General features: G+C 34.1%; 1 protein-coding gene across 2 annotated transcripts; it reads right to left on the bottom strand.

Annotated features, from left to right (window-relative positions):
• Positions 1–5,026: 5,026 nt before the first annotated feature.
• Positions 5,027–14,008, bottom strand: LOC128550196 (brain protein I3-like). 2 transcript variants are annotated; one of them, XM_053528695.1, is made up of 4 exons: positions 13,923–14,008; positions 11,600–11,681; positions 10,011–10,213; positions 5,027–8,181 (listed from the first exon to the last, which is right to left on the bottom strand). In XM_053528695.1, the coding sequence occupies exons 2-4, from the start codon at positions 11,646–11,648 to the stop codon at positions 8,050–8,052; spliced, it is 384 nt and encodes a 127-aa protein (XP_053384670.1). In that variant the 5' UTR covers positions 11,649–11,681; positions 13,923–14,008; the 3' UTR covers positions 5,027–8,049. The 2 variants fall into 2 exon arrangements, with proteins under 2 accessions (XP_053384670.1, XP_053384679.1); XM_053528704.1 differs by lacking the exon at positions 13,923–14,008 and adding an exon at positions 11,991–12,046.
• Between the last annotated feature and the right edge of the window lie 137 nt (positions 14,009–14,145).

The raw sequence follows: 14,145 nt of genomic DNA, 5'->3' as shown, positions 1-14,145 counted from the left end.
GTACAGATACGAAATGTTGGCCTATGATACGTTGATTTAAATTTTGAGGTACAGTATGGGAACCCTGTCCTGTTAGGCGGGTCAGGGGGCTCTCCCCCTGGAAAAAATTGAAATACAGGTATGAAATGGTGGCCTCTGGTGCATTTTTTGGTTTAAATTTTGAGGTATGGGAGGGGGTTCCTCCCCTGGAAAATTTTGAAATATCGGTATGAAAAAGTGGCCTTTGGTGCATTTTGGGGTTTAAATTTCATAATAATAATATAATTGGGTGCAACTTTGATGAGTATAGGTCACTTCTCAACCAACTTGTGGTTGGGTGGGGGCGTGGTGGCATGGACATCATTGGCCCGGCCCTGGATTCGGGCTTGGCAAGGTTATCAATATGACTGTTAGGATTTCTGCCTCACCTGGCCTCAATGATGTCATGAGACAAATGATATGCTGATATATTCTAATGATATTGATATACCTTTTTGATCTTTTATAACTGAATGTTTCATCAGTGTGATATAGGGCCTACTTTTACTTTTTTGGTTCCTCAAATTTTAACCGAGGCAACTGCCTCGAATTTCCTCAGTGTGGCTACGGCGCTGATTAAATATTCTGTGATTGGGTATTTTTGCATTTCATTTTTTTAAGATTTAGGTCAGCATAGGCCTCTAGGCATGTGGTTATCGTCACTGACTTTTGATCACTTGTCCCTCATCTTTATGGGTAGAGCCTTGCTCTGGTTATCATCCAGCCTTCTTGCAGGTCAATCATAGTAATCTGATGTGAATGAAACTATGCTACCCAGAGGGGCACTATTGGTCTTTTTACATTTCCAAAAACAAAATTTGTCTAAAATTATGTTGGTGCAACTTAATGTTCAACACAATAATCATTAAAAAGTCAACAGTATTTTTTTGTTTAAGAATTCAGTTTGTTGCTGTATGTGTGACCATCTTGTATGCTTTTCCCAAAACATACTTTTAAAAAACACAGGTTTGTCTGTTTAAAAAATAAAACACATTTTTTCTGCTTTAAGATAGGGGTGTTACTATATACATGTAACGGCTTTCCTTTGATTTTTTTATTTAATTAGAGAGTTATTTAAATGAAAAATTTTTATTTTTATTTCATACACAGATTTTTAAAACTTGTACTTTTAAAAATCTATATATGAAAAATTGTTTAATTTAATAATAGTGACAAAAAATTACAGCTTTTGAGTTCTGTTTTTTTTAACCCTGGTGTTTTATCATGTTTTATCATAAAATGTCCTCACCTGTTTGGCCAAAAAAACGTATTTAAATGGTCAAAAAAAACTTCATCCAAAAAAACTTTTATGGAGCCCCGGGACAGAGGACTCTATGAACAAAACGTAATATCAAACTGTAAGCTTGGCAGCTGAAAAAATTTTTTCCCATTGCATTTGAATTAAAACATGATTAACAGCACGACTGCCCTGTAAGTCATTTAGTGATTCTAAATAAAAGCACAAAACTGGGATCAAGCAAAGTTTGTTTCCCAATGCAAGGCGTAAGCCCTTGGAGACAATTAAGACAGAAGAGGGAAATGTGTTTTTTAACGTCATCGCCCTATCGGACTAATGTGGATAAGCTGTCGAAAAACTTCAGAGAAGTACAGTATAGAATCCAGAAACATGGTTGGGTTACCTGACCGCTTTATTAACCAAAAATTTTGTTTCAAAAAGCATGGTTTTAAACCCAAAATAAACTTTTGTTCATGGTGGAATATACAGAGCAGGCTTTTTTGTAAAATATATATCATACAAAAATAAAAAAAATTTCACATTTTATTCTTTTAAAATATACACCCGCTTTTTACCAACCCCTTTAAAAAAAATAACTTCATCACCTTGTGCATTTGGTATCATACCTGTAATTTTTCCATCAAGAAAAAGTTTACGTAGCAAAAGTGATAAAAGTTTCTTCAAACTTTACATAAAAAACATCATATCACAGCTTATAAAACTATTGGAAGTTCTTATTCAAATGTTACACAAGTGAATCTTCTGACTGGTGAATAAAAATCCACACAAAAGAGAAACCTTAAAACATATTTTTTAAGTGGTTGAAGTCATTCTATATTTTTCCTTTTTCGTTTTCAGATATAAAATTTTAATGCTTTTTATATCAAAAACAGGAATTTAAAAAGATTATTTGAAGAAAAAATCCGTGGGTTTTTTTCATTTTATAATGAAAAGCGTCCCCAAAAGCAACATCTCATGAAAAAAAGGGTGTTTTCTCTAAAAGACACCCAAATTTATGAACTTTAATGATTAAAATGTAACAAATTGTGAATCAGTAACAAAAACAAATAACAAAAAATTTTAACAAACTTAAAAGATCGTAACGCAAGTCAAAACGCATATTCTCAGATTTTCTTCACTTTTGAATTTATATTCAGCAGGACACTTTTTAATTAGGGACTGGTAAAATCAAAAGGGTCTTTTGACTAACCCATTTTTAACAAAAAAATACTGTTTTTACTAACCATATTGTAACAGATTTTTTGTGTGTAAATTTTTTGCAACTTTGATAAAAATTTCATAAAAAACTAAAAATATCCAGGTGGGAGTAAAACGTTTTAAAAAAAAAAAAATTTTGGGAAACTTTAATCTTTAAATTTCACAGGTAAAAAAAAATTCTTTCCTGTGTAAAATTTTTCAAGTTAAAAAGGGAAATTGCTTTTAAAAAAATTTAAATTTGCAAAACTAAATATTGAAAAATTTAAAAAAAATTTTGTGGGCCCGAATTGTTTTAAAATGCTTGAAAATACAAAGAAAAACTCCCTTTTTTGAAGTAATTCAAAACCCAAACCAAAAAAGTTTTTTTACAAATTTAAAGTTTTTCTTAACAGCCTTTGGGTTTCTTAAGAAAAAGTAAATGTGAAGGGTATTGTCTTTTTTTTCAAACAGTAATAAAGGAAAATCCTTTCTACAAGAAGAGGGTTAAACAACAGTTAAATATTTTATGAAATGTAATAACTATTTTGATAAATTACGGTGGTTAAGCCCTTTTACTAAATTAAAATGGTTCAGCAATACTAGTTTTTTGGGGGCCCATTTAAGATAAAAAAAAATCAGAAAACTTAAAAAAAAATTTACGCAAACATTTCCATCTTGCAAAAAAGAAAAACACCATTTCACTGTATAACATTTAAAAATGCAAACCCTGTGTATCCCTGGATAAAAAAAAATAAAAAAGGGCTGATAATTAGTAAGCTTATTTTTAATTACTAACATTAAATTGTTGGGCCCAGAAAAAAAAGGTCTAAATATTTTACTATTTAATTTACCTTCAAAACCTGTTCCCCCCTTTCATGTTAATTTAATAGATCGAACAGAATATAATAAAGGGGCCATGTTTCGACAGGTCAAATAAATTGTACATACAGAAAACGAATAAAAAGAGGCCAATGGGCCTAAACGCTCACCTCTTCCCAAAGACCCGTTTTTTAGTAAAACGCGTTTTTTTATTTTTGCATAGTGACCTAGTTTTTGAGCTCATGGGGTCCCATTTTGAAATTGACCTAGAAATTTTTCAAATAAAAATTTTGACCCAATTTTTATGAAATCCTTGAAAAAAAGGTCCCCTAAGAGGTACAAGGTTTTTTTTTATTATTTTTACCCATTCCTATTTTCGAAAGGGACGTGCCCTGTTTTGAAATTTCCTAAACATCAAAGGTGAACATTCTCACTAATTTTCATGAAGATCTCATGAAAAATATGGCCTCTAGGGAGGTCACAAGGTTTTTCTATTTTTATATCTACTGGCCTAGTTTTTGACCACACGTGACCCAGTTTCGACACTGAACTAGATATCATCAAGGTGAACATTCAGATCAATTTTCATGAAGATCCATTGAAAAATATGGCCTCTAGAGAGGTCAAAAGATTTTAATAATTTTAGACCTACTGACCTAGTTTTTGACCACAGTTGACCCAGTTTCAAATTTGATCTAGATATCATCAAGATGAACATTCAGACCAAATTTCATACAGATCCCATTAAAAAAAATATGGCCTCTAGAGAGGTCACAAGGTTTTTTTATTATTTGACCTACTGACCTAGTTTTTTTAAGGCACGTGACCTAGTTTCAAACTTGACCTAGATATCATCAAGGTGAACATTCTGACCAATTTTTATGAAGATCCATTCACAAGTATGGCCTCTAGAGAGGTCACGAGGTTTTTCTATTTTTAGACCTACTGACCTAGTTTTTGAAGGCACGTGACCCACTTTCGAACTTGACCTAGATATCATCAAGATGAACATTCAGACCAACTTTCATATAGATCCCATGAAAAATATGGCCTCTAGAGAGGTCACAAGGTTTTTCTATTATTTGACCTACTGACCTAGTTTTTGAAGGCACGTGACCTAGTTTCAAATTTGAACTAGATATCAACAAGATGAACATTCAGACCAATTTTCATACAGATCCCATGAAAAATATGGCCTTTAGAGAGGTCACAAGGTTTTTCTATTATTTGACCTACTGACCTAGTTTTTGAAGGCACGTGACCCAGTTTCGAACTTGACCTAGATGTCATCAAGATGAACGTTCTGACCAATTTTCATGAAGATCTTGTGAAATATATGGCCTCTAGAGAGGTCACAAGGTTTTTCTATTTTTAGACCTACTGACCTAGTTTTTGAAGGCACGTGACCCACTTTCGAACTTGACCTAGATATCATCAAGGTGAACATTCTGACCAATTTTCATGAAGATCTTGTGAAATATATGGCCTCTAGAGAGGTCACAAGGTTTTTCTATTTTTAGACCTACTGACCTAGTTTTTGATGGCACGTGACCCAGTTTCGAACCTGACCTAGATATCATCAAGATGAACATTCTGACCAACTTTCATAAAGATCCCAAGAAAAATGTGACCTCTAGAGTGGTCACAAGCAAAATTTTACGGACAGATGGACTGACGGACACCACACGATCACAAAAGCTCACCTTGTCACTTTGTGTCAGGTGAGCTAAAAACTGTATATTTTGTTTTATAGCCTTATAGGTTTCTCAATGAAATTGTTCCTATCTAAACTGGTATCTCATAGCTCAAGCTTGTACATATTGACAGTACAGAATGTCATTTATTTATGGAGCTGAAGCTATGTATATATGCTTTTTACAATTGTCTTCAATGGAAGGTCATACCTGCTATTTTATAATGACCTATTTACTTTAAAACTGCTGTATCTGAAATCACATTTAAAGCACTCTGAAAAAGTTGCAAGAAGCAGGTAAAACCTTTTTTTTCTGTCAGAAGATATTCTAAAACTGGCCAATCAATGGAACATAAGTAACACATACAACCTTATATTAAACTTTAACTTGCTGGTTGCAAGTGATTCTGCCTTTGCGACCAGTGCAGACCAAGATCAGCCTGAACATCCATGCAGACTGATCATGGTCTGCACTGTTTGCTATTAAGTCATAAAATTTTCAGTGAACACCTCTTTGAATAATAAATGGTATTGCCAAAACTGAAAGATGGACAAGTCCATTTTAGAAATTCAGCAGGGAAATGTCATTTTTGGTTCAGTAAACAGGGTTACAGAATTATGATTTTATGCTCAGGTTATTGCCCTTTTAATACAGTTTCCAAAAATTGTGTTGTAGGTCATATGAGGTAGTAAGTAACAGTTACAACCTTAAATTTCCAGGACATCTAATTATACAAGCAAATTCAGATTAGAAGTTCTAAAACCACAAGAAAAGGTAACACAATTTCACTTTATCCCTTGTAAGAGAAAAAAGGAATGCATACTTTCATACTTTAACTTAAACTAAAAGCAATATGTGTTAAACATACAAAAATATACAGAAACTAGATGTGTGTCCAAAGGACATAGTCAAGTGCCCTCCACTACTGTCACATGGTACTACCCATGGTTTCATGACCCTAGGTAAAATTATTTTTCAGACATATATAACACAAACTTTTAAGCACACATACATGTGTATCTTTTACTAAGTGAAGGACCATTTAACTCTGACCTAATTGAGTGAAACCCCCAGTGCACAACTTTACATGCTATATAACAATTCTCTAATGTTTTTATGACTCTATGACTAGTACATTTTGAAATACATGGGAAACAAACTTTTCATTTTTTTGACTAAGTCAAGGGCCATAACTCTAATCTTGCAAAATGAAATAAAAGAAAACTTAGAAGCACAAAGTCACATGCTGGATAATATTCCTACATGGTTTCATGACTAGGGGAAATATTTAGGATATGTGCAACACAACTTTTTAAGCACTTTGTGTATTTTTCACTAAGTGAAGGAACATAACTCTGGTCTGGTTGTCAATGAGTGAAATCACAAACAAAACACCAGGGGTGCAACTTCACATGCTATATAACAATCCCCTAATGTTTTATGACTCTAAGTCAAATACTTTTTAATATACATGAAAACTTGTATGCCCTTAATGCATATTTTGACAATTATGGGTAATAACTCTGATCTGATAGAAATCCAGCAAAAAATCCCAGGTGCACAACTTCACATGCGGAATAATATTCCTATAATGTTTTATAACCCTAGGTCACATACTTTTTGAGATATGTGTGACAAATTTTATGCCCTTGTTTGCATATTTTGACTAAGTCAAGGGCCATAACTCTAGTCTGGCTGAGTAATATCTCTTAGCAAAACCATGGTGCACAACTTCACATGCTGAATAACATTCCTGTAATGTTTCATAATCCTAGGTCAAATACTTTTTTTAAGAATTTAGGCTCCTTTTATGTATATTTTTTTATTAAGTCACAGCCATAACTCCAGTCTGGCTGTGTGAGATCCAAATTTAAACCTCTGGTGCAGAGTTTCTTGTCCTGAATAACATTCCTGTGAGGTTTGATGACTCTGGGTCAAATACTTTTTGAGATATGCACAACACAAATTTCGAGACAAGTGCAACTCTAAATGTGCTCCCCCCACCCAATAGATTTTTTGAGGGCACAAAAAACTGAATTTTAAGTATTTATTCAAAGATTTGTTTTCACCCAGTTTGATATATATGTATAGGGGGATATCTATATTTATATGTGGAGGTAAATTTTGGATTACTAATGCAGATTTCTATGTATAACCCCTCAAATTAACAAAATGTTAAGATAATATAAATCTCCAAACATACAGATATAATATAAATTTCTAACAATTTAGCAATTTTCTCAACCAAACTGATAAATCTCCCAACGTACAGTAGATAGAATATAATTTCTAATGGTCTAGCAATTTTCTCAACCAAACTGAATTTCGCTAACTATATAAAATTACTTGTAAAACATGCTACATTCAGGTCAACAATTTTGATTTTTCAAGTTTTTGTCAGATTTAAGTTTGATAGTGAAATGCATGTAAGTGTAGATGAAGTGAAGTTCACGAAAGCAGTAATATTTCTGTTTTTCAGCTAAGGTTATTTACTCAAAACTTTTACTCAAAAAGAATATAGAATAATCAAAGCAAGCATAGGCAAGAATGAGAAAGAAACTCATGACAGCATATATGTTAACTATGATAAAACTTGTACATGGAAAAAGATAGACATTAGTTTTTAATACAACTCCTGCTTACAGCATAACATACAATGTATGTTCACAACACTTCTGAAGTAGATAGGCAATACCTGTGTACAAAGGTAGAATTCTTATTTCAAACTAGACAAGTTCCTCTTATAAATAATTACCTCCTTCAGTCATCTCATGGTGTTGTCCTTCAGAAGTTGCACTGTATATCTAAGTATCCCTGCTACTGTATCTTTATATATCAAAACAATAAAAGAAACAAAATATTTCCACACGGATGTAGTTACAGTGTGTTTTAAAGATAACCTACTGTGGGAAAATGCCTGCCTCAAATTGTGAAACAATATCAAAAAGTAGGTAATAATTCAAGTAACTCAGATAAATTCTGGGTATTCCACGATTGAGAACTTCAATTTTTAAATGAATAACACAAGTAAACTGCATAACTTTCCTTGTAAAATTGAGAACAACTGTAATTCCTTGTCTGATTTTATCCAAATACTGCTCCACAATTTGGACACCGCCTTTCCTTCATCGCTAAGCAACACAGAATCCCTATAGGGAAGAATAAAATGGCACAACAAACACCAAGACATGTGAAATCATCTTCCAATACACCAACCTGAAATGATAAAAATGAAATTGATAAAGTAGAACTATATATTTCTTGAATTAAAGGAAAATTAAAACTAGAGCTATCACTTAAGGTGATGAATGTACCCCCCACATGCACTGACACAGTACATTGCAATTTGACGCACACAAGATTGCATAATTATGTGGACTGTATGTATATAGACTGTATGTATACAGTATAGTAACAAAAAACAAAGTCCCATAAATATGCAGAATATTTATCTAAAAGAACGTAACATGCACCATGCACAACTAGCCTAACATGCCCATGCACAACTACTGTTGTTACTGATCATTTGTGTGAAGTTTCATTATATTGTGTCAAGGGGATGAGGAGAGATGGTGTGCACAAGATTGTGTCTATGTATATAGTATAGTAACAAAAAACAAAGTCCCGTAACTCTGCAAATTTTTTTTCTGAAAGAACCTAACATGCCCCATGCACAACTACTGTTGTTACTGATCACTTGTGTGAAGTTTCATTAAATTGTGTCAAGGGGATGAGGAGAGATGGTGCGCACAAGATTGTGTCTATGTATGTAGTATAGTAACAAAAAACAAAGTCCCGTAACTCTGCAATTTTTTTATCTAAAAGAACCTTACATGCCCCATGCACAACTACTGTTGTTACTGATCACTTGTGTGAAGTTTCATTAAATTGTGTCAAGGGGATGAGGAGAGATGGTGCGCACAAGATTGTGTCTACGGACAGACAGACAGACGGACAGACAGACAACCTGAAAGCAGTATACACCCCCTTACAACTTTGTTGTCGGGGGTACAATAATTATTTTTGTTTATGGCTCCTGAGCTAGGAATCAAATCCCTTATAATTTATGACATTAGCACCTAGTACTGGTTACAATGCCTATACCAACTGCGCAACTGCGATAAGGTAAAAAAAATGTTTGACAAACACTTTTTAAAAAGAGGTCATTACTTTGTGTCACGGTATAGAACGTGATTATTAAAACGGGGAAAAAATGTGTAGGCGGCCTGGTAGCTCAGTAGGTAGAGCATCTGAACAGTATTCCGAGGCCCCGGGTTCGAGTCCCGGTCTGGCTGCATATTTTTCTCAGCCTGTGACATTTGGTACACAATTATCATGTTGGATATAACCCTTTCTTTGTTCTATTATTTTATCTTGGGGATAAATTAAGATAAACATATTTCCCGACAGATGTACATTTCTCTATTTGCTGAAATCATTATTTACAGGGTGGCTCCGTTAAGTGGGTGACAGTGCTTGACTTGAACCTTTCACATTAAGAACTGCTGAATGAAAATATAGATCAGCACATTTGCAACTACAGTCGAACTTCGTTAACTCGAACTCAACCGGACCAGCAAAATTTGTTCGAGTGATCGGTTGTTCGAGTTATCGAACAAAATTCATTTTATAGGGATACTTCCGGGACCTGACAATGAGTTCGAGAGAAGGGTGGTGTAAGAATGATCTGAGTTCGGGTTAATGAAGTTTGACTGTATAGTATTTTAGCAACAAAAGATCATAAATAACAAGAGCTGTCACTAATGGTGACAAATGCCCCCGCAGCGCCTTGACCTTTGACCTGGTGACCTTGACCTATAACCTGGTGACCCCAAAGTCAGTAGGGGTCGTGTACTCAATAAGTACTATCAGCATGTGAAGTTTGAAGGTCCTGGGTGCAGTGGTTCGCGAGTAAAGTGCCTTCATGCAAAAAGTTAACGTTGTGACGAACGAATGAACGAACGAACGGACAGTTGAAAACTAATATGCCACCCTTCGGGGGCATAAAAATATCTATGGCTTAAAAATTTATTATGAAGCCTTACCCTGCATGCTGGACAGCCACCCACTACTATAATCTGTTGATGGGGCTGTACAACGACCTGTGGTTGGTTCTGGTAGCTGGGTAACTGCTGGTACCCACCATGGTACCCGGATGGAGCAGGATAGCCCTTGCTGGGGTCATACTGACCTGCTGGTGGACCTGGTGGGGCAGAGCCCTGTGGTGCCCCATAGTTTGTGTAGCCCCCTGAAAACATCAATACCATAAAGTTACATGTTGGTCTGAGTTAAATATAAAACTTCAATGACATTCTTCCAGCGTGCAATATTTTTTTCTATAATAATATTATAACCTCTTTTAAGTGTTTGGAAGTTAGATATGTTCCATATATACACAGTTTCCAAAAATGAAATTATTTCCTATCTATATACTTATGAAATGTAACCACAATTTAAACCAGACTTTTTTTTGAAGCTAAACTGAAAAGTTTTTTTTTTGTAAATTAGAAAGATCTTGTATTGATCTGTATTAATGGTCTGGTAAATAGTTATGGCATTTCTTTCACTTGCAATAAATAAATTGTAATGAAATTTCATCAAAACTTCAATATGAAAACTCTAATAAAACTAGAGCTATCACTAAAGGTGATGAATGTACCCCCCGCATGCACTGACACAGTACATTGCAATTTGACGCACAAAAGATTGCATAATTATGTAGACTGTATGTATATAGACTGTATGTATACAGTATAGTAACAAAAAACAAAGTCCCATAACTATGCAGAATATTTATCTAAAAGAATGTAACATGACCATGCACAACTAGGGTTGGTACTGATCACTTGTGTGAAGTTTCATTAAATTGTGTGTAAGGGTTTGGTAGATTAGGCACGCACAAGATTGCATATGCAGACTGTATGTACATAGTATGTTAACAAGAAACAAAGTCCCATAACTCTGCAATTTTTGTCGCTGAAAGAACCTAACATGCCCCATGCACAACTACTGTTGTTACTGATCACTTTTGTGAAGTTTCATTAAATTGTGTCAAAGGGAAGAGGAGAGATGGTGCGCACAAGATTGTGTCTATGTATATAGTATAGTAACAAAAAAACAAAGTCCCATAACTCTGCAAATTTTTTTTCTAAAAGAATCTAACATGCCCCATGCACAACTACTGTTGGTACTGATCACTTGTGTGAAGTTTCATTAAATTGTGTCAAGAGGATGAGGAGGGATGGTGCGCACAAGATTGTGTCTATGTATATAGTATAGTAACAAAAAAACAAAGTCCCTTAACTCTGCAATTTTTTTTTCTAAAAGAACCTAACATGCCCCATGCACAACTACTGTTGGTACTGATCACTTGTGTGAAGTTTCATTAAATTGTGTCAAGGGGATAAGGAGAGATGGTGCGCACAAGATTGCGTCTACGGACAGACGGACAGACAGACAACCTGAAACCAGTATACCCCCCCTTACAACTTTGTTGTCGAGGGGTACAAAAAAATTGTAGGCTAGCTAGTGTTTCTTACACTTGTCTACTATCCATATTATAGCATGCTGCTGCATATGCTATTGTTACTTGGTAATTCTAGTGTACTACAAATATTCAAGCTAACTGTCTTACCTGTACCCACAGATTCCTGATATGATGGTGGCTGCTGATTGTTTGACATTCTTGGTCCCTTCAAAAGTTGGTTTGATCAACTCTAAAACATAAGATAATTAATGCTTAGTGTAATCATTTTTATTTCATAGGCAAAAAAAGTTTAAATCAATAAATGGAACAGAATGCCTAGTGTCTTGTAAGCAGTTCTCATTTATTTAAGTTAATGATTTCTACAGAACCTCCTGTACATATTTCAATTAACTGTCTATTTCAAGTAATCTTGTCTTTTAAAGATTGTTTTTATTTCAGAATTTTCTGTTTGGTTTTATGTCTGTATTTTATGTGAAAGGGCATAAATATGCAGTGACTTGAAATTGAACATGTTTTTCAATCACTGACAGTGACAGACTGGAGACTGGAGATCACTTTTGTCTTCAACACAAAACTACAGAAGATGCTTTTCATCAGTGTGTTTAAAATTTCTCAGATGCTTTTCAGTACGTGTCTTCTACCCAGCACTGGTTCTTGACAAAGGAGAAAGGACTTTTGATGTGTCTTGTTTTACTCAGAGCATATTAAAGATCCAAGCTTTTTAATAATTTACAACCAGATAGGCCTATTACATTCAGATCACGATTTTGGGATAGCCCTTCGTTTTGCAAACAGGTTTAACACTTAGCTACCTACTGAGCTAAGCGGGCGGGCTCAGCTGGTACTGAGCAGGTGGTATTGAGCAATCTTTTTGGTTTTCAAGCCAGTATAAATTGTGAAGAGTATCTTTCTTTAAAATAACCTTGTTTCTGAACAAATTATAGAAACTTTGGTTTGAATATTCACTAGCTACATTTGTATATAGTGATCAGCTCAATCATGATGAAATTTCCATTTACGATGAATCCAAAAACATTATATAATAATTGACTTTAATGATCTTCATTGTCATATCTTAACAGACAGTAAAGAAGTTAGATTTAACAATGCATAATGAGGAATACATTGCATTATGCTAAAGATCTTTGTTCTGGTGTAAGTATTCCTTTGATTTGAATGAATTTTTTAAGATAGAATTAAGAACCATTGGGAAATGCACAACTTATCAATATTATTTAAAATTCCAGCCCTTTGATTATACATCAAAGAACAAAAATATATCTTAAAATGCATTGTTGGATCCATAATTTTTTATGCACAAAGGATGAGTCCCGATAACAAATATTGGTAGGGGGATGTGGAACAACCAAATGAAATAGGAAGTGGATGTGGAACAACCAAATGAAATAGGAAGTGGCTAGGGGTCCGGTAACTGTACCTCTAGACCCGGAGTCTAGAAGTCTGGTAATCAATATACTTGTTACAAGTATCATGTACTTTGTTACCAGTAATATATATGATAAATGCTGGGGAAAAGCTATAATTTGTTGCCATAAAGTTACAGTTATGGCGTAGTTTTTTGTAAATATTTTTGGGTTGGAGACATATTGAATATATATATTAAATTTTGTCAGTGATTTCTGTTAGTCACTGTTATTTACTTTGTCAGTAATAATATGAATCCAGCAATTTATAAGCAAAATCCAAGTCTAAAATATAAACATATATACATATGATAAAAGAAATCACAAGTTTATTCATCATTTTAATCCTTCAATCCTGAGAAAAACACAAGATTGATAGATTCTATAACACGCACAAATGACTTATTACTGGTAACAATTTATTAAAAAGCAATCATGTTTTTCTTAGGATTAAAGGATTATTAAAATCCTTCTGATTCCGGTCACTTGCAATGTATCAAAATTAAACGAGAGCAATTACTGCAAATTTGGTTTTGATAGATAAATGAATGAAAGTTTCCTCTCGGCAAATACTGTTTTCATATTGATTGACGACCATCTAAATAGGCCTACACAGGTCGTCTAGGGGTCCAGTAATGGAACCTCTTGACTCATGGATCTAGAGGTCTGTTACCAGAACCTAGCCACTGCCAAATTAAGAAATAATGGATGCAATCATCAGAAAATAAAAATAGCCTGAACAGGAAGTGTTCAGGTGCTTCTGAAGCCAGAACTAAGCCTTTGGATGTCTCACAGACTACCGTATGACTCTAAACAGTTTGACAGTACAGGAAGATTATGATATACTTTCTGATCTGCATTTAGTTGATGCCAAACAGCTAGATAAATTTAAAGGCTGACAAAAAAACTAAAATAAACAGATAGACCCTAAATACTATGTTCCACATAGTCTTGGATAACAACTGAACATATGATTGTTAACTGATAAACGTGATTTATTAATATATGTGTGCCGTATTTCTTATAAAGATTACACAAGGGCTTACAGAATATCGTCAAAATATTCTAACAAATTTTGTCAAAATCACAAGACACAAAATCTTTCAAAGCTAGCCTCCCTTTGTTGTGACCGTACTTGCGAATTCTAGTTGCATCTTTTTTTATTTGTATCGTTATCAGTTCTATTTGTCAATTTATTAAACCACAGCTTTCATTTCTTTAAGACTTAAAGGCGAAAACTTTGAAACTTTTTTATTACCTCTAGGTTCA

Source organism: Mercenaria mercenaria, chromosome 2, assembly GCF_021730395.1.
Source record: "Mercenaria mercenaria strain notata chromosome 2, MADL_Memer_1, whole genome shotgun sequence".
Taxonomy (NCBI): Eukaryota; Metazoa; Mollusca; class Bivalvia; order Venerida; family Veneridae; genus Mercenaria; species Mercenaria mercenaria.
The sequence above is the reverse complement of the archived record's forward strand: the minus strand, read 5'-3'. Positions and strand labels throughout refer to the sequence as shown.